Source organism: Acomys russatus, chromosome 8, assembly GCF_903995435.1.
Source record: "Acomys russatus chromosome 8, mAcoRus1.1, whole genome shotgun sequence".
NCBI lineage: Eukaryota > Metazoa > Chordata > Mammalia > Rodentia > Muridae > Acomys > Acomys russatus.
The window spans coordinates 66199745-66222176 of record NC_067144.1 but is presented as its reverse complement, the minus strand read 5'-3'; the positions used below and the strand labels follow the sequence as shown (position 1 = coordinate 66222176).

General features: G+C 40.8%; 2 protein-coding genes across 2 annotated transcripts in view; one reads left to right on the top strand and one right to left on the bottom strand.

Moving 5' to 3' along the window:
- The first annotated feature begins 1754 nt into the window (after positions 1-1754).
- Cct8 (chaperonin containing TCP1 subunit 8) lies at positions 1755-13400 on the top strand. Its single transcript, XM_051150176.1, has 15 exons — positions 1755-1922; positions 3477-3567; positions 4140-4219; positions 6010-6159; positions 6918-7098; positions 7196-7257; positions 8480-8617; positions 9705-9883; positions 10845-10911; positions 10983-11070; positions 11159-11274; positions 12055-12126; positions 12211-12375; positions 12575-12694; positions 13302-13400. The coding sequence occupies exons 1-15, from the start codon at positions 1863-1865 to the stop codon at positions 13377-13379; spliced, it is 1647 nt and encodes a 548-aa protein (XP_051006133.1). The 5' UTR covers positions 1755-1862; the 3' UTR covers positions 13380-13400.
- Positions 13401-14017: 617 nt separating this feature from the next.
- Usp16 (ubiquitin specific peptidase 16) overlaps positions 14018-22432 on the bottom strand; it is a 33756-nt gene continuing 25341 nt past the window's right edge. Inside the window, exons 12-18 of the mRNA XM_051150175.1 lie at positions 22298-22354; positions 21051-21224; positions 19747-20410; positions 18529-18623; positions 17707-17793; positions 14536-14692; positions 14018-14443 (exon numbers count right to left, since the gene is read on the bottom strand). Coding sequence (XP_051006132.1) covers positions 14319-14443; positions 14536-14692; positions 17707-17793; positions 18529-18623; positions 19747-20410; positions 21051-21224; positions 22298-22354 — 1359 coding nt within the window. The 3' untranslated portion in view covers positions 14018-14318. The remainder of the gene's footprint in view (positions 14444-14535; positions 14693-17706; positions 17794-18528; positions 18624-19746; positions 20411-21050; positions 21225-22297; positions 22355-22432) is intronic.

The window sequence follows — 22432 nt, the reverse complement described above, 5'->3', positions numbered from 1 at the left end:
GTCACCTTTAATGAGTCAGGTATCATTTTAAATGCCCTTTCACTTGTATTTTGTGTCAGTTATACTAATAAATTATGTTCTTTGAGACATGAGTTTTAATTATTTTTAGCTAATGCATGAGAAAAATCTTAAGATTGCCCTACTGTCCATGTCTCATCTACTTTGCAGTCATAGAACCCAGACAAATGTTTAAAGTAGAGTCCCTCAATGATCATTTATTAATGTGTATTATAGTAAGCAATCATTGTTAATATCATAAACCAAACTACTAAACATCAATCTAAAAACAGAACAATGAATATTGCAGGCTAACATAATTTGTTGCTGTTGTTTCCAAGACAGGGTTTCTCTGTGTAGCCCTGGCTGTCCTGGAAATAGCTCTGTAGACCAGGCTGGCCTCGAACTCACAAAGATCCGCTGCCTGTCTCCCAAATGATGGCATTAAAGGCGTGCACCACCACCAACCAGCTGACATAGTATTATTGAAAATAACTTTTTTGACAAGTAGCATTCACAATTTTTTTCCTCAAATATTTTATAGGTGGCTTATTGGAAGACAACTCGGCTCCTTATGCTTTTCACATTCATACTGTGAAACATTGAACACCACATAGACCTTTAGAACTTCCCACAGGAAGACAGGAGACACCAACAAATTAGTATGAAAATGGTGTCAACCTTATGGACAGTGGAAAGGTCTTGGAGAGCCTCAGAGGTATCTAAACCAATCCTTCAGGACCACTATCTCTTGTACTGTCTTCCAATATAGATGGTACAATTACTATGCTATGCTAGCTGGCAAGAAAGTATTATTTTGATGATTACAGATTTTAAATGTAGGAAAAATTGCAATTGCTGGTACTGTTGCAGTCATGAACCTGTCCCAATGTAAAGAAAACCTTAAATTCTACATGTCCACAAGACTCAACAAAACGTTTCATATTTTCTGCAAAGACAAAGACAGTAATGTTTCTATTTCCTTCCTCCTTTTTTTTTTTTTTTTTTTTTCTGTAAGAGTGTTTTACCTTCTCTGTGAAACTTATCTATTTATATTAACTGTGTTGATTTGGGAAGGAATAGTAGCGGCATGTGATAAAAGATTCCGGGGGAGTAGAAGGGGACTTTTTTTTCTTTTTCCCTAATAAGGAAAAAAAAAAAAATTAAAACGGAATATACAAAGTGGTCAAATCTTCTAGCCTAGGGTAAAAACCCTCATTTTACTATTTACTGATTTGATAACCTCTGGCATATCAATGTGGACGTCAATCTCCCTTCCGTAAAAACGGAGATAATATTCATCCCTAAGTTTGGCCGATAGCTACGCTTAAGCAAACCACTTAGAACTAAGCACACGATGTGGCACTTCCCACAATGCCCAACACACAGAGTAGTTTGTAGGGACGAAGGCGGGTGCGCTCCGAGAAGAAAAGGCAAGCCTATCAGGGCGGTGGGTCTACAGGAATAGGTGCAAATGAAGGTTAAGAAATCCGGTGTCCGCCTCAGATTGGTCACAAGCCAAACGTCCAGACCCGAGCTTACTACTTAGTTTTCTCAGGACACGGAGAGCTAGTGTCGACATAGTCTGCGGCAGCGGTGCACGCGTCCCGGGCGCGAACTCTGAGCTTGGCCTGATCGTTCGACTTGATCGAGAATCGGCTGACTGGTCTTGGCAGCAGGAGCCGTCCTAGTGTTCGCCTCTCGTTCTCGCGATACTTCAGACGAGCGTGGTGTAGAAGGGGCGGGGCGACCGGACGTAGAGGGACGCGAAGCGACGCAAAGCCCCGTTCCCAGCAGGCTGTGCGTCCACGCCGCTTCCTCCGGATCTTGGAGCGAGCGCGTGAGCGGTTGATTGCTACTTGGCCATGGCGCTTCACGTCCCCAAAGCTCCGGGCTTTGCCCAGATGCTCAAGGATGGAGCAAAAGTAGGTGGCAGAGAGACGTGGTGCGGTGGGAGAGCGGGCCTTCGCTTGCGGCTGCCGCAAAAGGCCTGCGGGCGTGACGAGAGAAGGTTCTAGAAAGGGAGGTGTGCTCTCCGGGCCGCTAAAGCCTTGGGCATTTTTGTAATTCCCCCATCAGGGTTGGCCGGACCCAACGGGTCAAGGCGGCGGCTTTGCATCTCAGCCCCCGCATGCCTCTGTTGGGATGGAAACCACCGGCCCCGCCCTTAACGGGAGCTGGCGGTGCAGTTGAGGAACCTGAAAGGAATTGATGACCGGTTGTTTTACGGCCCAGGGTTTGTGGGATGGAAGGGACAGCCTTGCATAGCAACCCTTGGGCCTGCTCTTGGTTGCTTCCTTCTAAATGAAAAAGAAAAAAAAAAAAAGACAACCTGTTCGACCATCCAGAGACGTCCGATCCCAACTTAAGTTTTATTCAGAACCTACCTCTCAGGGTTGTATTTTCTTTACCTTTTCTAAATTGGGGAGATTGGGCCAAAAGATGCTATTATCTTTAGACTCTGACTATCCGACTGAGTAGCCCACTGGCTAAGTAAGGCCCCAGCAGAGAAAACAATAGTGTGACCCTCTTGAACATATTTTTAGGAGAGTAACTCACCCCCTCACCACCTCCCCCGACCACAGGATTTCTCTGTTTTAGCCCTGGCTGTAGACTAGGCTGGCCTCGAACTCACAATGATCCACCTGCCTCTGCCTCCAGAGTGCTGGGATTAAAGGCGTGCGCCACCCGGACCATCGAAAGTGGGGTTGTTTGTTTGTTTGTTTAAGCGTCACACTGCATACGCAGCATTTGGCTGGAGACGTTGAAGCTGCTGTGTAATTTTGTTTCTTTGTCCACGGTTCTAAGACTTGTAGAAATAGATAAGTGAATTGAATGTAAGATCTTAGGGAAATAGAGGGCGCTTAATAGTTTAGGTTCTCGTTTATAGTGATAACTTGGCCTACTAAATGGATGTCAGGGTTTAATGCTAAGTTGTTGAGTTCTGGAAAGTGATACTGATGTTTCCCTTTGGAGGGGCGGTCATAGCTTCCAATGTAGGCCTTTTCCTCCGTCACTTAGATCGAGGAAATGGTCCATGGGAAGCATTTCACTCAGAGGCTAGCACTTTAGCACATAGAACCACTTTATGTAAGTTGGTACGGAGGTCTACAGTAAAGACAACCTTTAAGAATTTCACATTAGAAACTAGCATTAATTGGCTGGGGTTGTGATTTAATGGTAGATTGCTTTCTTGGGGTCAGTCCTTGGGTATGGATGGGCGGGAAGAATATTCTTCGGTAGTTAGGTGAATCTAAATCTGTCAAGTAAGAACTATTAGTTATCCCATTAGTTGCAGATAGGAAAAATTACCAAGGTCTTGTAAGTTAGGGGGAAACTAAGGCCGTTTGGACTCCAGACTCCATGTGAAAAATCCTTATGTGGTCCTGGCTCTTTATTAGACACATAATGAATAGAGAATGCCTATGTTTGAACTTTGTACCTAATTATCCTGTTTAAGCAGATGTTTTCTTTTGCAGCATTTTTCAGGGTTGGAAGAGGCTGTGTATAGAAATATACAGGCCTGCAAGGAGCTCGCTCAGACCACGCGAACAGCATATGGACCAAATGGTAATGGCCAGATTCACACTGGAGAAGACATGCTGCTGGGATGGTGTGTCGGCTGCCTGGTGTTTGTCCTGAGGGTGTTACATGTACAGGGCAGGTCTTGTAAGTTGTTTCATAGTTGGTGGCACTACTGTGCTTCTGATTTCCAGTCGGAAATTCAGCTTTCTGGAAAAAGAAAAGTTGAAAGTGATACTTTTACCCTGTTAGGTGATAGGAAAACGGCAGCACTTTAACTGTTAGCATAGCTCTTATTGTGGAAAAGGCTTAGCAGTCTGAAAGGGGGGCATAGTTAACTACCTTTAACCACCAGTTGAATTAAAGATACAGACTAGGGGACCAAGCATAAAGCCAAATGTGTTTCTGAGTATATTATTTTGGTGTGTGTTGATCCCTATTTATTACGCCCTTCCTACATGGTATGCATGTGGACATGTCGTCCAGGGACGCCCATGAGACTGTGATGTAACAGGGAGTGTATTCTCAGAGGGCTAAAAGTCAGTACAGCTTCTGGCCTTATTTGTCCTTGGTTATTTGGGAGAATATTTGAATAATAATGGATTTTTTTCTTTTTTGAGGAATGAATAAAATGGTCATCAATCGCCTGGAGAAGTTGTTCGTGACAAATGATGCAGCAACTATTTTAAGAGAGCTAGAAGTAAGTTTTTTTCAAAAGCAAAACTCACTGTTTTAACATAGATGAAATTACATTTCAAATTAGATCATAAAGGGCTGTTTCTTCCTCAAGTTTATTGTGAAGATTTATAAGTGGTCTTTTTAGGTTTACCATTTTGGCTACTCAAAAAGTTTTAAATCACTGTTGTTGTTGAAGGGGCTGTGGAGTATTGCTGTGATGATCAGATTTATCAGTCTATAGATTAATTCTAATAAGAATTCTTACATGACATAAAATAGCTGATAAATATGAATGCTTTGTTTTTTAAGTAACCAGCTGGAATTTTCCTTTCTTTCGCTGCAGTCTTGATGTCCAAGAGGCGACAGAACAGGAGAGAAATGTCCAGCACATTCATTTCTCACCCTGCCAGGCCTTGGAGTCTTTAGTCGTACATGCTCATCTTTGGGAGTTTTCCCAAAGCACAACCAATAACTTAAATCTGTGCTTTAAAGAAAATGAGAAAAATTACCATTCCTCTAATGTTTTAAAGAATGATACATTAAGGACAAATTTAACTGTAGAGGATATTTGTGGAGAAATTTTTATGGTAAATGAAATGGCCGGAGAGACGACTTGATGCTTGAGAGTGCGTGCTGCTCTTGCAGACCAGTTCCCGGCCCCACCTCAGGCAGCTCTCACCATGTGGTTCCAGCTCTGAGGGACCTAGTGCCTGCCTTCCCACACAGTGCTGCAGTGTTGAGAGTCAGAGGCACCCTTGATTTGTCAACACGGCCTGGGGAGACAGCTCTGCAGTCTAGCACTTGCCTAGCAGTCTCCATTACATTGGAAGAGTATCTAGAAGAACTTGAGAATTGTATTGCTTTTTAAAATTTACTTCAGGCTGGGGGATGTAAGTCATTAAGTCATTTGGTAGGGTACTTGCTGAGAGTTTGATACTTAGCGTTCAGGAGGTGAAGGCAAAAGGACCAGAGGTTCCCTTCCTTCCTCAACCATAGTCTGAGCTGTGTGTACCCTGCCTCAAAAGAAAAAAAGGAGCTTATATATTCCCTTCATGGGTTTTGGTTTTTCAAGACAAAGTTTCTTTTTTTGTTTTTGAGACAGGGTTTCTCTGTGTAGCCTTGGCGTGAGCCACCACCACCCGGCCTGTTTGTGTTTTTGTTTTTTAAACAAGAATGTGTTTTAAAATGTAAGAGATGCTGAGACTTACTCAAGTTGAGTGATGTCTGCTTTAGTTCTTCTAAAGACTAGTTTATTTCTGAGATAGTTTCTATGTGTATTCTTGGCTGACCTGGCCCTGCAGACCAGGATGGTCTTCAGATCAAGAGATTCCCCACCTGCCTCTGCCTCCTGAGTGCTAGGATTAAAGGTGTACACCCACACACCTGGCCAAACATTTTTTTAGGCAATACATGGAGAGAATTGGCAAGACACTGTCAGACATGAGGTCAGGGAGGGGTGGGATGGCACACATTTCATGCCAAGTGGATGAGAAGATGACAGTTGAAAGGTGCGTGTCGCCACACTCAGCTTCTCTTTTCTAAAGGCTTTAAAGTTGCTAAGTTTAGTGGTTGATAAGTGGGAAATAAGTTATTTCTAGACTTACTTTCTAAGTTAGAAATAAATGTGGCAGCCTGGTGGATCTTGTGGAATGGCTGTCAGAAGGTGTGCTTTGAAACTGTTTGCAGGCCATAGTTTAACATGCTTTAAACTGCGTAACTGATGAGGTGCCGTTTACCTGCCATCCCAGGAAATGAATGGCTATGTTACTCTAACTATAAAAATGGTTTCACTTGATAATCCCTTTATTTCAGGTACAGCATCCTGCTGCAAAGATGATTGTGATGGCCTCTCATATGCAAGAACAGGAGGTTGGAGATGGCACAAACTTTGTTCTGGTATTTGCTGGTGCTCTTTTGGAACTAGCTGAAGAACTTCTGCGGATTGGTCTGTCAGTATCAGAGGCAAGTATTCATCTTATACTCTAGTCACATATATTTGATTACTTGTATATAGTTGCTTAAAGCTTAAAATTTAAGACTAGGTCGGTAAGTAGACTCAAGCATGAGGACCTGAGATCAAATCCCTAGAACCCATGTAGTGCTCAGGCCTACACTGTGCACAGGCCTGATTCCTGCACTGTGAGAGAAACTTGATGACTAGCAGCTTAACTTCCTATTGAAAGAGTCTGTCATAAGGGAATATGTCAGAGATAGAGCAGGACACCTGACACTGACCTCTACCCACTATGCATACGCACACTTGGATATTCATATAGACATACACTGTACACATATATCACACTTACTTCCGTGTGTGTACATTTACCATATACAAATGAACATTTTAAAATAAACTTTAAATGTACTAATAATAGCTAGTGTTGAATGGCTTAAACTGTGCGAGCCATTGGCATATGCTTCACCTGTGGTGTGTCCTCAGAAGAACCCTATTGCTAAGCCTTCTTAAACTCACTGTTTCATATGAAGAAAGGTTTGAAATGGAGACACTTTGCTGAAGGTCGTACAACAGATAAGTGGTAGAGTCAGGATTGAAATTGTGTTGTCCTCAAAACTGTGGTCTATAGCTATTGGCTCTGCCATGTGTCTTTTACAAAACTTGTCATTTTATGTTGGAAATACCCATCTATTTGATTACCGAAGTAAGTCATGTCAAAATGATGTCTATTAAAACAAATATTTTTAAAATCTTAATGGCTTAGGTGATATCAGGCTATGAAATAGCTTGCAAAAAAGCTCATGAGATTCTTCCTGACTTGGTATGTTGTTCTGCAAAAAACCTTCGAGATGTTGACGAAGTGTCATCTCTGCTTCGGACCTCCATAATGAGTAAGCAGTACGGTAGTGAAACATTTCTGGCCAAGCTTATTGCTCAGGCATGTGGTAAGTAAGAGTAAGAAGCAAAAAAATCCAAAATACATCATCCTTAACATGACTGAGATATCTTTGTTGTCTGAAAAATGTTTCATTTTCTTGACAGTATCTATTTTTCCTGATTCTGGCAATTTCAATGTTGATAACATCAGAGTATGTAAGATTCTGGTAAGTTTCCAAAAAATGCATTACTATTACCCAGACAGGTCTTAGAGAAGGGTGGTATTCGTATGGTGGTAGATATTGAACCCAGAGCTTGGCACGTGCTGGGGAAGCACCATACCATGGAGATACATTTCCAGTCCAAGATCACTTACTGTGCCTATCCCCTCCTCCAATTGTTTTGCTTTTCTTTGTTTTGAGACAAGCCTTGGCTGTCTGGACTCACTTTGTAGACCAGGCTAGTCTTGAACTCAGAGAGATCTGCCTGCATCTGCCTCCCTGAGTGCTGAGATTAAAGCTGTGCACCACCACACCCCAGCTTGCTTTCTCTCCCCCCCCCCCCTTTTTTTTTTAAGACTTAAATTATGCCAAGTCTTTGCTTGCATTTATGTTTGTGTACCATGTGCATTTCGTTTCTGTGAGGGTCGGAAGAAGGCATCAGACCCCCTGGGACTGTAGTTACAGATTTTGAGCAACTGTCTGGGGTGTGAGAATCAAATCTGGGTTCTCTGGAAGAGCAATCTGTGCTCTTAATCACTGAGCCATCCTTACACCCCTAAATTTTACCTCATGTTTTAGACTTAGTACTTCTATCTTAAAGCAGTGCTTCTCAACCTTCCTGATGATACTGTGACACTTTAATAGAGGGTCATTTGTAGTGACTCCCAACCATAAAATTGTTTTGTTGCTATTTCATAACATATTTTGCTACTGTTAAAATAATGTAAATATCTGATATGCAGCTCCCAAAGGGGGTTGTGACCCACAGGTTGAGAACTGCTGTTTTAAGGCATCAATTTTAAATAACATTTGGTATTAATAAATTGTGATGTTGATACCTGTTAATAGTATATTTCCTTGTGAAGTCATCATTTCCCCTTTGATACTTAGGAGTGAGAATAACATTAAAGAGTAGAGCTGGAGAGATGGCTCATGTCTGATGAAGTCATTTTTGTTCTGCTCTTTAGTGTAGCAGTTCTACCAGGTCCATTAGAGCCCAATGCTTCTTGGTGGTTAGGCAAATAAATGGCTTGGTTGCTTTCTACCTGTGGTGGTTCTAGTGCACTGAAATGCCTTCCCTCCACAGCAGTGACTAATGCGATGGTGCTTCCAGCTTTTAGAAGAATGGCTTGTTTATGCCTACTGTCTGATCCTGTTAACCCTGCTATATATGCAACCTTAGTTTAAATCTGAACTCCAGTGACAGTGTTGGTGTTTGACTCCTTAGGGCTCTGGTATCTATTCATCTTCGGTATTACATGGCATGGTTTTTAAGAAGGAAACCGAAGGTGATGTAACATCTGTCAAAGATGCAAAAATAGCTGTGTATTCATGTCCATTTGATGGCATGATTACAGAGACTAAGGTATGTGATTTGAAAAGTATGTTTGGGTTGCTTTTTTACATTAGTATTTATTTTTTAGATGGGTTTGCTCTATATATGCTTCATAATAAACTAAAAATTATGGAATCATTTTTTTCCCCAGACCGTGAATATTTGCTTTAGCTACCAACTACTAAACTGGAAACATTTGTGATGACAGTATTTGTGGGTTTTAAAACATTATTTATATGCATTTTATGTGCATTGGTGTTTTGCCTGCATGTGTGTTTCGGTGAGGGTGTCAGATTTCTTGGAACTGGGGTTATAACATTTATGAGCTGTAATATGGGTGCTGGGGATTGAACCTGGGTCCTGGAAGACCAGTCAGTTCTCCCAACTGCTTAGTCACCTCTCCAGTGACCAGTATGTGTATTTGTTTTGGTTGGTTTCTTGAGACAAGGTCTCTCTGTGTAACAGCCTTGGCTATCCTGGACTCGCTTTGTGGACCAGGCTGGCATCGTAACTCACAGAGATCCGCCTGCCTCTGCCTCCCAAGTGCTGAGATTAAAGGCGTGGGCCACCACACCCGGCAGCATTTGTATTTTTACAGCTCGTTGTTAATACTGCGTATCTTGTCTGCTCATGAAACCACTTTTTGAAAATGTTGACATTCTCTTACACGCTCAACAATGCTAAGCAATTTGAAAATAAGTCAGCCTTTAAAACCGCATGTTTGGACTCATGCCAAACATTCCTGGCAGATCCAAATTGCTGACTTTACAGAATTAAGGGTGGGAGGAGGATGGTTGTCTAGTCCATGTCTCGAGGAAATTTTGGTAAGTTGTTTTGGTGACACTAGTCAGTATTTGACAGGAAAAAAAGCAAGTATCTGCTTGACACTTTTAAAAGAAATCTGTGCCGAGCACATTGCAAATGCAGTTGCTTTGAGGTATGGGGGTGTAGGAACAAGCTGAGGGCCTTATTTCATACGTGTTACATATTTTGTTCATAATAAAGTATTTATTTTCATGTATTTTCAGATCTTTAAATTATTGGGTAAAACATTATCTTACAACTTTTAGCACCAAAATTGTGAAATGATTTTAAAGAAAGCTTCCTTATTTTCCAGGGAACAGTACTGATTAAGACTGCTGAAGAGCTGATGAACTTTAGTAAAGGAGAAGAAAATCTTATGGATGCACAAGTGAAAGCGATTGCTAGCACTGGTGCAAATGTCATAGTAACAGGCGGCAAAGTAGCAGACATGGCTCTTCATTATGCTAACAAGTACAATATCATGCTGGTGAGGTAAGAGCTACGTTCTGTAAACAAAACTAAATTATTCTTAGTGCTGAGCAAATCCAATAAATTGAAAACAGTTAATAAAGGGAAAATGAAGGTCTTAAATCAGCAAAAGGACTTTCAAGGAGGCACAGGTAAACCTTACATTTAAGCAGTGGGGGGGTCCAAGAATCGATGAGTAGGTGTTATTTGAACAGGGAGGGAAAAGGCATTCCAGGCAACAGGAACAGCTTAAGGGTTAAGCTACAAACTTAATGAATTGCTTATCAGATAGGGTATATGAGTCCAGAAAAATGCTTGTTCATAGACAACACACATTTGAAACAACTTTTTACTACCTAGTGTCAAATCAGATACACACAGTAATATCTCTGCTCTTCCTTACAGACTGTGCATTTTACAAGTTACAGGACAAGTTTTCTCTATCCCGGGCTCCTGGTTAGAAGTCTCAGACTTCAACATTCTAGTTTCTAAAACATTGTTATCAATTTGTCAATTTGACAAGTACTTACTTGTCTGAGATACATTCTTGCTACGTAGCCCTGGCTAGCCTGCAACTACTATGTAGACCTAGTCCCACCTGTCTTCTCTTCCCTAGGGCTGAGATTAAGGAATGCACTGTTAAACTGGCCTTAGCTTTTATATCTGTAGATGCCATAAACTTCAAATACAGCTTTACCGGCTAGTTGTGAATTTGCATTCACAAATTCAGTAATCAGCTTCTTGGTTTCCCAATTCAGTGCAATAAAGATGTGTTCAGTTTGAATAGAGTGAAAACAACATTTTTGTTTTGAGGTAGCCTTGGCTGGCCATGTAGATGAGACTGGCCTTGAAGTCAAGGGGTCTGATCTGCCCGTCTGACTGCTGTGGTTAAAGGGGTGTGCCACCTCATCTGGTGTATTTTGTTTTGCTGTTTATTCTCTGCATTTTATATTAACATAATTGAATTTTTTTTTTTTTTTTGAAGGCTGAACTCGAAGTGGGATCTCAGACGACTCTGTAAAACAGTTGGTGCCACAGCTCTTCCTAAATTGGTATGTATTTTGGAAAACAAAAGATAAGTGAACACATTTGAATTTTTACTATAAGAACCATTTTCTCGTAGACTCCTCCTGTCCTTGAAGAAATGGGACATTGTGACAGTGTTTACCTCTCAGAAGTTGGAGACACACAGGTGGTTGTTTTTAAACATGGTATGTAGTAATGGTAAGCATAAAGTGTGTTTCGTACAATTATGAGGTATGTTTTCTTTAATTTAATCCATAAATTATGTATTGGCAGAAAAAGAAGATGGTGCCATTTCTACTATAGTTCTTAGAGGTTCTACAGACAATCTGATGGATGATATAGAAAGGGCAGTAGACGATGGAGTCAATACTTTCAAAGTTCTCACAAGGGTCAGTATTTGCAATTTCAGAAATGTGTGGTTTTTGTGACAGCAGTTGATAGACTCACACATGACAATGTCCAGATGTACGATTTGACAACATCAGCCGCTAATGAACTTTACCTTAAAAGGAGCAAGCCAAGCTGTCTCAGATGTAGACTACTGTCTTCTGCTGAAGCGCTGAATGCTGTTTGTGTGTTCCCGTTCTTTAGTCACTTAATTTCACCAAATGTATACTAAAATTTTGCCTAGTGGTGCCTACTTAAAAACTATAGTCTGGGGCCTGAAGAGATGGCTCGTGATGTAGTTCACAAAATAAGAAAGTTTGTGAAAATTAAACAACAATGTGACTATTTAATCATCACTGAACTACTTAGAAACACAGTGGGACTGAAGCAAAGAGGAAGAAAGAAATTAGGATAACTAATTATGTTTTGTATTTTTCACAAGTTTTTTTTCTTTTTTTTAAACATAATTCACATAAGATAAAGGAGTTGGGGTAGGGGAGCTGGCTTGGAGGTTAAGAGCATTGGTTACTCTTCCAAAGGTCCTGAGTTCAATCCCCAGCAACCACATGGTGGTTCATAATGAGGTTTAGTGCCTTCTTTTTGCCTACATGCAGTTAGTCTGACTGGGTGCAGTAGCGCACACCTGTAGTTCCAGCACTTGGGGAGGCAGAGGCAGGCAGATCTCTCTGACTTTTAGGCCAGCCTGGTCTACTAAAACACCTATAGTGTGAAGAAATAATTCTATTTTAGTTTAGTTTTGTGTTTTGTTGTGTTTTAAATAGGATAAGCGTCTTGTACCTGGAGGTGGAGCAACAGAAATTGAACTGGCTAAACAAATCACGTCATATGGAGAGGTATAACTTTTTCTATATAAACTGCCTTTTCTTTAAAACTGCCGTTTCTTTTAAAAATGTGTTAATAAACACATTTTGTTTTAGACCTGTCCTGGACTTGAACAATATGCTATTAAGAAGTTTGCTGAAGCATTTGAAGCTATTCCACGGGCACTGGCAGAAAATTCTGGCGTGAAGGCCAATGAAGTTATCTCTAAACTCTATGCAGTGCACCAAGAAGGAAACAAAAATGTGGGGTTGGATATTGAGGTATTTGTTAAATTACTTTTTCATGAATCTACAGTCTAAACAATAGTGTGCATAAAGGGGGAATTGATAACAATGTGATAGAATTTTTAGTTTTATTGACAGCTTAGGGGTGAAGTGCTAGTTGTAGGAACCTGGCACATTTATAATGATGAGTGTAAGCTTTCTCATGTAAGAAATTAACACAGCTTTGTTTCCACAGGCTGAAGTTCCTGCTGTAAAGGATATGTTAGAAGCAAGTATTTTAGATACTTACTTGGGAAAATACTGGGCTATTAAATTGGCCACTAATGCTGCAGTCACTGTACTTAGAGTGGATCAGGTAAGTGAAAAAAAATGAGAATTCATCTTTTTTTTTTTTTTTTAAATTTTGTGTGCATTGGTGTGGAGATGTCAGGTCACCTAGTCCTTTGGCAACTTAGCCACTGAGCCATCTCTTCAGCCCAAGGTACACTAATCCCAGCACATGGGAAGCAGAGGCAGGCAAGATCCCAGCATCTGAAGCCAGACAGGCAAATCTTGTTGAGGTCCGAGCCAGTGTGCTCTGCAGAGCAAGACCTTATCTCAAAAACACAACACTTTGGCAGTTTGAAATTGACAGGATGTTTAGACATACTGGGGTGTGTCTTGGAACCCCCATGTACAAGCACTCTAGAGAGGTATGCATGTGGGGCACGAAAGAAGTACAGATGGTAAGGCCCTGAAGGTGAATGAATTTTCCTGCTTTAACAAAGCATAGCCTGAGGTGCTAGCAATCTGACGGCTTTTAATATTCCTAGTGTTTTCCACTGGCAGTTGATAAAGTGGTAAGCTTTTACACAGGGCTTGTGGTTCTTACCTACAAAAGCAAGGAAGCCTCTACCAGTAGAAGTTTAATTCCTAATGTTGCTGACAGAAAACGGTCTTTTCTGTTTATTGTACTTACTCAGATCATCATGGCAAAACCAGCTGGCGGACCCAAACCTCCAAGTGGGAAGAAAGACTGGGACGACGACCAGAATGACTGAGGGCCTTTCTGTTATAGGTGGAGAGTTCTGTTTGTAGGGTGGAATTTGCCTAATGTTTTCTTACTCTTAAATTAAAGTATTTGTGTTGATACTCTGCTGAGTGGCGAAATTAACGTGTTACTGTTGGGCGTGTCTGGTCAACTGCTGCTTATGTCAGCCTTTCTAAACACAGGCAGCAAGCAAGGCAAGTCATTTTTACATTGCTGTTCTCCTGTATATCTGGCCTGCTTCAAAAAATAAATTGTATAATCATCATACGTATCTATGTTGTTGGCAGTTGATTTCTTCGAGGGAAAGGCAATTTGAATATTTCGGTTTTTGGCTTTTCCAGACAGGGTTTCTCTGTGTAGCCTTGGCTGTCCTGGACTCCCTTTGTAGACCAGGTTGGCCTCGAAATCACAGTGATCCACATGCCTCTGCCTCCCAAGCGCTGGGATTAAAGGCGTGTGCCACCACGCCCGGCAATTTGGATATTTGTAACAGGAGACCAAAAGAGGCTTGTTTTAAAGTCGTTACCTCAAACTTGCAGTCTTTAAATCTTAAGCCCCAGTGGCCTGATTGACTGGCTTATGCACACAGACACTAGGATTTCACGTTGCTCCCCATCACTACTGGAAATACAATCCCAGTACTAGAGGGTGTTACCAGTAATACGACTTAAAAATTTGGGGATATTAGTTTATTGGAATGTCTAGAATTACCACCCAGTCAGATTAGGCACAGGACTTTAGTAATTCAAATCCTTTCTAAAGTTGAAACTAGAAAGAATAAAAACCAGTAAGAATACAAGAACTGTTGTAAATTATTTTGCCCATATTTAAATAAATAAACATGATTTTTTTGTCATTTACTTGGGTGAACATAATTTATAGGTGTTTTGTTGTTGTTACAGCCAGTATAAAAGCCATAGGTGTATTTCCAGAGAAAGCACTTTTGTTATTACAGTATTCTCTCATAAAATAGGAGATATGCTTGTGAATTTAGTACTTTAGTTACAGGCACAGCTTGCACATGTGTATCACTGATGTGAAACCACTGCCCTTTGGTTGATTCCATTTCACAATCTGTCAAGAAATATAAAAGGAAAGATTCAGGTTGTTTTGTTTTTCGCTTTGGCATAATCTGAAAAATGTCTGAATTGTCCAAGATACCTTACCTTGTGGAATGTCACCATGAAGAACAAGATTAGAGAGATGACTACTTGTAGTTCTTGCCTTGGCATAGGCAGTGTAATGACCTGATCTCATAGTACCACTGTGTTCAACAACTCCATATAAGGAATACAGTACTCTTGTACTTTCTTCCGCAACATTCTTTTAAAAAGAAAAAAAAAAAAGCTCAATTTTAGTCTCCATTTATACAGATGTCCTTGGCAAGACACAGTCACACTATTCTTAGCCTGCTAAAACTAGGTCATGGATGGGCCACGTGATGCAAGTAAGTTGACTAGATTTGCCAGTTGAAAGACCTCAGGACCCTTGGCCATCGTCATGGTTCTGCCACCAGTATAAGCCATTGTAACGCTAGCTTACATTTTGCACTTTCCCACCCAGAGTGAAAGGCACTTACTAAGACCCAACGTACTGTAACTCTTGTGACAAATCCCCTCAAGCAGGGGCAGTATTCAACTTTGCGCTCTTGTCAAAATGATCACTGTTTTACTGTGCGCTCTTTTGTGACCTCTGCCTCCATTTACCTGTCCTACATTTACCCAGAGATGTGCACCTGTGACATGCATGGTGTTTGCAGTGCCATTCCTTGGACTTATTAGTCCAGAGATCTTTTTGTTTGAGACAGGGTTTCTCTGTAGCCCTGGCTGTCCTAGACTGACTTTGTAGACTAGGCTGGCCTTGAACTCACAGAGATTCACCTGCCTGCCTCCTGAGTGCTGGGGTTAAAGGCGTGTTACCACATCTGGCTAGTCCAGAGCTAGCCTGTCTGTAGTGTTCTGCTCTCACTTCAACTCCCTGTGCACTGTAACCTCAAGCACTCTGCAGTGGCCTGTGAAGCAGCAACAGCAATACCCAGTAAGAAAAGTGACAGTTGAGTACACACCAAAATGAAATCATAGCAGAACAAGAAAGAAGGGCTAGCAGTGCAAGTAAAATGCAATAGAGCAGCATGATCTGATCCTTGAAATCCTTTTCTAATGTCTTCCCTCCACTCAAATGCTATGTCCTCTTATCTTCCAGGCTCAACACAAATGACACCTCATTCTGAACTACAGTCTATGCACTGATTTCCGATCTGCACCTCAAGCCCAGGCCTGGCTGTGAGACGTGTACATTTGAAATGTACATTAGGTTCTTGCGTATCAAAAAATGCCTAAAACTGCTTGGTGGGGTGGCACATGCCTTTAATCCCACCACTCAGGAGTGGATTTTTGTGAGTTTGAGCTTAGCCAGGACTACAAGAGAAAACAAAAAAAAACACTGTCTCGGAAAACCGGGGGGGGGTGGGGGGGGTGGGCGGAGAGCCTAGAATCTGTATCCAAAGCTGACCTCAGTCCTTCTGTTTTCTGTATTCCCTAGCATTGTCTGTTTCTTAGGACAGGATTTCTCTCTGTAGCCCTGGCCAGCAACTCAAGAGATCTACCTGCCTCTTCCTCCTGAATGCTAGGATTAACAGTGTGTGCGTGAGCTGGGTATGGTAATGCCAGCACTGGGGAGGCGCAAGCAGGCATATCATTGAGTTCAAAGCCAGCCTGGTCTATAAAGCAAGTCCAGAACAGCCAAGGCTACACAGAGAAACTGTATCTTGAAAACCGTAAGAAAATAAGGAGGGAAAGTGTGCCATCATGCCTGGCCTATATGGTACTCCATATGTCCAGTCACTCAAGCCTGGATCCAGAAATCCTCAACTCTGTGCCCCACTCAACATCCACTTAAAGGGCTCTGCCTCCCTTTCTAATGCCAGAGAAGTTCTAATTTTTTTTTGGGGGGGGGGTTTCGAGACAGGGTTTCTCTGTGTAGCTTTGGCCATCCTGGACTCACTTTGTAGACCAGGCTGGCCTCGAACTCACAGCGATCCACCTGCCTCTGCTTCCCGAGTGCTGGGATTAAAGGCGTGTGCCACCATGCCCGGCTGAGAAGTTCTAATTTTACCTCCTGAACATTTCTTCATTTATCCTCCTCCTGCCTACCCTGGCTTCATGGCTTTAATAATTGAACTGGCTTAATCCTCACTTAACTCGATGCCTTTTCAGTCTGTCCTCAGATCCAGCTTCTACAATAAAGCAAATAATCTAGGTAACAGTCAGGTGGGACTTGGTCACCAAATTGCTTTCATATCTAGTAAGTCCAATTTCCTTGGCATGAAAGTCCTCATTTCTGTCGTCTTTGGCTTAGAATACCTATGCTTTGTTCTGTGAGCTGTAAAACTGCTCGTCTTTGGCAGGTACTATCCTTTTTCATACCATTATGTTCCTGTACCTGCCATTGTTTTGTGTGGAAACTTGATTCATTATAATTCCTTGTATTGGCTTAGGCATGCTCTATTTTACATGGCCTTCTCTGATACACCAACATGTAGGACTTTGCAGAATGTATCTGTTCCATGTATCTTAGCATTAAATTGTTTTAAACTAGAACTAACTAGTAATACTATCTCCATCTTTTGTGAGTGTGTCCTCAACTATCAAGACAATGTCTACCACAAGAATAACTCAAAATAATTTTATTCATGGTGGCGTTAAATGAGAAATGCCTCTAGAGGCTCATATGTTTGAATATTTGGGAAGGATTAGAATGTGTGGTCTTGCTGAAAGTGTATTTTTGTGAGGTTGGCTTTGAGGTTTCAAGAGTCTACTTCATTCCCAGTTCTCTCTTCCTTATGGTTGTCTCAGCATGTGAGCTCTTAGACATGCTTGACCATGATGGTCATAAACTCTTAACATGACACTGTAAGCCCCAAACAAACATTCTTTTATATGTTGACTTGGTCATGGTGTCTTATTACAACAATAGAAAAGTCAGTAAGACAACCTGAAATAACCTAGACTTCAAAATGATTGATCACTCATATTGAAATTATAAAGGTATAATGATCACAGTCCCATGCTATAAAATAATTCTGGCCAAGCACTTCTGTCACTGAGCTACATTACAGTCTTTCTTCAGAAATGATCAACTTCATACTTACTGTGAAGTACTGGAGGAGTACTTGATAGGTTAAGATTTCTCTTAAAAATCACTGTTACTATAGGGCATGGTGGCACATGCCTTTAACCCTAGCACTCAGGAAGCAGAGGCCTGCCTGGTCTACAAATTGAGTCCAGGACAGCCAAGGCTACACAAGGAAACCCTATTTAAAAATCATTTTTACCTACCTTACATTTAAGTGTACAAAAAGGAGCCAAATCTAAGATTTCCGGGAACTTTATGTGTTTGTTAACTTTGCGTAGGTTAAAACCAGCCTAAAAAAGGAGGATTACAGAGTTATTTTCCTGTAAAAACTGCACAGACTGTCCCCTCTGATGCCAAAGAGCTCCCAACACCCAGCACTAGTCACCTTTCTAGGAAGATTGGTTGTTTCCAACTAGTTTAGTTTTTCTGAACTACTATACGCTACCAAAACTACTATGATGAGAGTTCCCTGATTCTGCCTTAGTCACCCAGAATGCCAGACTGGGTCAGGTTCTGAGTTCCTGAAATTCAGCAGTAGCAGAATAGTTGCTTTGAATCACCTTTTAGCTCATGTTCCATGTCACACAACCTCTAGTAAGACCCAGACCCAACCAGCTGCTCAAGCCAATACTTGATCAATAAAAGGGAAAATTTAAGAAAAAGGGGGAGGGGTGGGAATGCCTAAAAAATTCTGGAGAATTTGAAAGTTGTAGTAGTATATCAAATCTTCCAGAAAAGGTGATCCAGCCACAAAATTATGTATTTTCTTATCAAATCAGTAAAAATAAGATATAATATACAAAACAAAACCATCTTCACAGTAAACTGGTGTTTTTTCTAATCTGAAGTTAAGCTTTGAATAAGAGACCCTAACCCTGAGCTCTAGGAACCTACTACATTCCCCATATTGACAAACCTATATACATTGCTAATTTCCCACCTTTTTAAAATTAGAAGAGAAAGCAAAAAATTCAGGAGAGATAAAGTAGGTATTACATATTTAAACATTGGGGTTATGGGGTTACCTGTTGAAATCGCTTTAAATGTAGAGTGAGGACAGGAGGAGCAAGGGAGACCAGCATCTGCTTCTTGGCATTGGTATAAACATGCCTTCTTTCACCTACAGAAAGGAGAGATGTTAGCTCCAAACACTGAGTTTATTATAAGGTCATCTCAAACTAAAACCAGGATTAGCTTCCCAGATAATGTATGTGTGTTTATTAACCATGAAGCAAAATCAAAGATACTTAGTAAGTAGCACATGTACTTAGGATGTCATCAAATCACCAATTAAAACACACTTCTGAGGAGGTGGGAGCCTGGTGCCACATGCCTGTAATTGGGAGCTAGAGGCAAAAGGATGGCAAATTTGAGGATAGGCAAGGGATATATAAATCTCACACAGCACTTTTTAAAAATGGCTTAAAGTACAACTCACTACTAAAATGCACAAGGCCCTAGGTTCAGTCCCAGACACCAAGAGGTTCCAAGATATCTTTGAGAACTGTTACCTCACCAAGATGTCTGGAGGAACTTGTGGCACCCCTCCCTCCATGAAAATGACCAAAAACAGAAGCATGTTTTATTATCAAAACCAGTATTGAGCCTATGGGTTTTGGCTTGCTTGCCACTACCTACTCTAAAATAAAGTCCCTAAAAACAACATTACTTATTCTTTACATCTACATGTAAATAAATGACTTTATCATACTTCAGCTTAGTGAAGATCTTCAACTGTGACATCTGCTCCCTTTCAATCCCACTTACTCAAACATTAACAGTGTGGACAAGGCAAAGGGATGGTATCCGTATCTCTTCCAAGATGGAGGGAGACAGGAAGCCTGTCGTGTTTGCTCTGGGTGTGCTACATAAGTACACTGAGAACTTCAGGTGTGACTTCTTGAGTCACACTTCCTTGAGATGAAGGCCATCACAAATGCTGATAAGGATATGAGGATGCAGAGAATCAGCCACTGCCAGAATGTTATGACAGCATTCCAGTGGGAAATTTACCCACAGAAAGAGACCGGGAAACAAGCTGTTCCACTTTATTGCTGTTAGGGTACCAGTGTACTAGCCATGGCAACTAAGTTTTTCTTCCTATTAGAATATTACAAACAAGAAGGGCACTAGTAACTCTCCAAACCCCAATGTGACTATAATTCGCAAGTATTTTACCTGCAAAATATGCACTTTACTATCAATTTTTAGAGCAAGGAAAAAAAACCCCAAAATGTAAATACCTTTTATATTTGCCTTTGATCCATCACACTGTCGTTTTGTGCACACTTCACAAAGCAGTTTGTTAGCATCTTGAAGTTTCTCATTACGAGTGAACTGATACAGACAATGTTGGACAGAACACTCATCTGTACTGAAAGCTTCCCGGTTTGCAAGGGTACAGAAAGCAGTTTCTGGATCCTCATTCATGAACTCATACACCTTTGCCACAGAATGGCTGTCATTCAGAATCTCTATATTTATCTCATCAGGATGAATAGCAGCATTCAAACTAAGGTTTTTTAAACCACTGGTAATGTCTAGTTCTCCATTGGCCCTTTCTTCCACGAAGGCATCGTTTAAATTCCTAGTACATTCGGTAGCAGATGTCAAAATGCTCAGATCACTTTCAGTGTTGACACTTGTCACATCTAGGTCCTCTGGGCATTTTTGACTGTCAGTTGTACTTTCTATTGTTTTCTCTTGGCCATTCAAATCTTTCTGACTCACACAGAATTCTGTATGTGTAACTGCCTCTTGAGAAACATGGCGGGGTTCAATATCCACTTCCACTTCTCCCGGAAGTGATATTTCAGCTTCATGTTCATTGTCTTCAGTATGGTCAGTGGTATAGATATCATTTAAGTGAAGGATTTTTTCTTGAATTTTTTGTTGCCTTCGTTGGTTCTGTGTAAAAAGTATATATAAAGATAGAGAGGGAAAAAATAAAAAAGGAGGGAGAGGAGACAAAAAAAAAAAGGGTGCATATACCACATCAGGCTTTGTTGCTTTTCAAACCATTTCATAAGGCGTGCTCATTCTCAAATTCTGATTTTAAAAATTGCTTTACTATCAGACTTCAAGTAAATTATGACAAAAGATTCTTTAAATTAAACCAAGAATAATCACTATTCATCAAAACATTGGACTACGGTAGAAATAGCAGGACAAGAGATGCCGTGTATTCTTGAGAAGTAAGCTATGCAGTTTTAGAAGTTAAACCTGAGCAGCTAAGTGTTAGACAAAGTGCTAGTTCTGACAACCCTCTCGTGGGAGTTTGAGTGGAAATAGCCACAGAGGCACATGTGAGGTGAAGCTTTGTTACTGGGGAGGCACTGAGGTGTCAGAAGCCCATGTCGTTCCCAGTGTTTTTTCTCTGCTGCATGGTTGACGCTCTGGGCTTAGCGGTGATGGCAGATCTCTACGAACTCAAGGCCAGCCATGGTTACACAGTGAAACACTGGCTCAAAAAAACAAAACCAAACCAGAACAAAACAAGCAAATATACAATAAATGGGGCAGCATGATTTCCCCCGTAGTTACTCACCTTGGCTTGCTTTTTGGCTTGCTTTTTTGCTTTTTTCTGTATGTGCTTGCTTGTCCCTACTGGAATATCACTTCTTGTTTTCATGTAGCTGTCATCTTTCTCCTCTTCACTGTCTTTATCTTCTTCCTCCATTGTCTTTTTCACATTTTTATCATTTATATTTTTCTTACCACTCTTAAAATAGGGAGGAAAACAAACTATTACCACAGGGTTTCAGAGGCACCTGCAGTCAGTTGCACATACCCCCCACACAAATACACATGTGTACACATTAACTTAAAAAGGCAGCATCACGTGTGAGCATATGAGAAGAGAATGTAATGAGTCACCCTGGCTACATGCCGCAGCATGTGGTATACATGGCCTTTTCTATATGTATTCTGTCTAAGTGGTTTCTGTATCACACCACAAAATTCCTTTTTTTTTTTGTCCCCTGCATGTAAGTGATAGCTGGAGAACAAATAAAGTTACTTTGGTAAGTCTTTAGTTACTCTAAGTAACAAGGCAAGAGTCCCTAATTTGATGAAGTTGAATTATGACTTATTCAATATTCATTTAGAAGTAAGGTTTCTCAGTGTGTCATCTCAGTGGGCTGGAACTCCCTATAGACCAGGCCAGTCTTAAATTCAGAGATCTGCTTATTTCTGCCTTCCCAGAGCTGAAATTAAAACCATAGGAAACCATATCCAGCAAAGTTCTCTTGTATCTTACAGCCACTTAAAGGAACCAAAGCAATATGGTATAAAACTGAGAATATAATTTTTACCTCATCTTTATGCACTTAAGACAACAAGGGACTTGTGGTCAGCCTTAAGTAATGAAAACAGCTGTTTTAATGAAAAAATACTTCCCTGTATGTAATACTATCAAGATAATACAAAGAATTCTAGACAGCTTCTCCCGCCCCAAGACAGGGTTTTTCTGTGTAGTCTTGGCTGTCATGGGCTCACTTTGTAGACCAGGCTGGCCGCAAACTTCCACCTGCCTCTGCCTCCCTGAACGCTGGGATTATAGGCATGTGCCACCCACCTGGCTTAGACACAGCTTTTTATTAAAGAATATAGTCTCTTTTCTTTTAAAATTAAAAAAAAAAAAGATTCTGTTTCAAATAGACCCTGGAAAATTACTCCATGGGCTGGTTGGTAATACATACATCCTTAAAAGGTAGGAGAGTGTTGCTCATAAAATCTAACAAAGACAAAATGAACACATAAGGCAATGAATCTTGTTTAATTAAATAGTCTTACCTGATCATCTAAAACTGGAAGAGACAAATCAAGGAAGGATTCATGCACCAAGGAGACCTTAACCAACCAGAGGCAATGTAAAACAAAAAAGGAAAAAAAACAAAAACAAAAAAACTCTGTTAAATCTTAATATTA

What these genes read in the sequence shown, in the direction of transcription:
- Cct8 (XM_051150176.1), top strand. Translation starts at nt 1,863, where the DNA reads ATGGCGCTTCACGTCCCCAAAGCTCCGGGCTTTGCCCAGATGCTCAAG. An exon ending in GCATGATTACAGAGACTAAG is followed by an intron (nt 8,618 to 9,704) that starts GTATGTGATTTG and finishes CTTATTTTCCAG; the next exon opens with GGAACAGTACTGATTAAGAC. An exon ending in CCACAGCTCTTCCTAAATTG is followed by an intron (nt 10,912 to 10,982) that starts GTATGTATTTTG and finishes ATTTTCTCGTAG; the next exon opens with ACTCCTCCTGTCCTTGAAGA.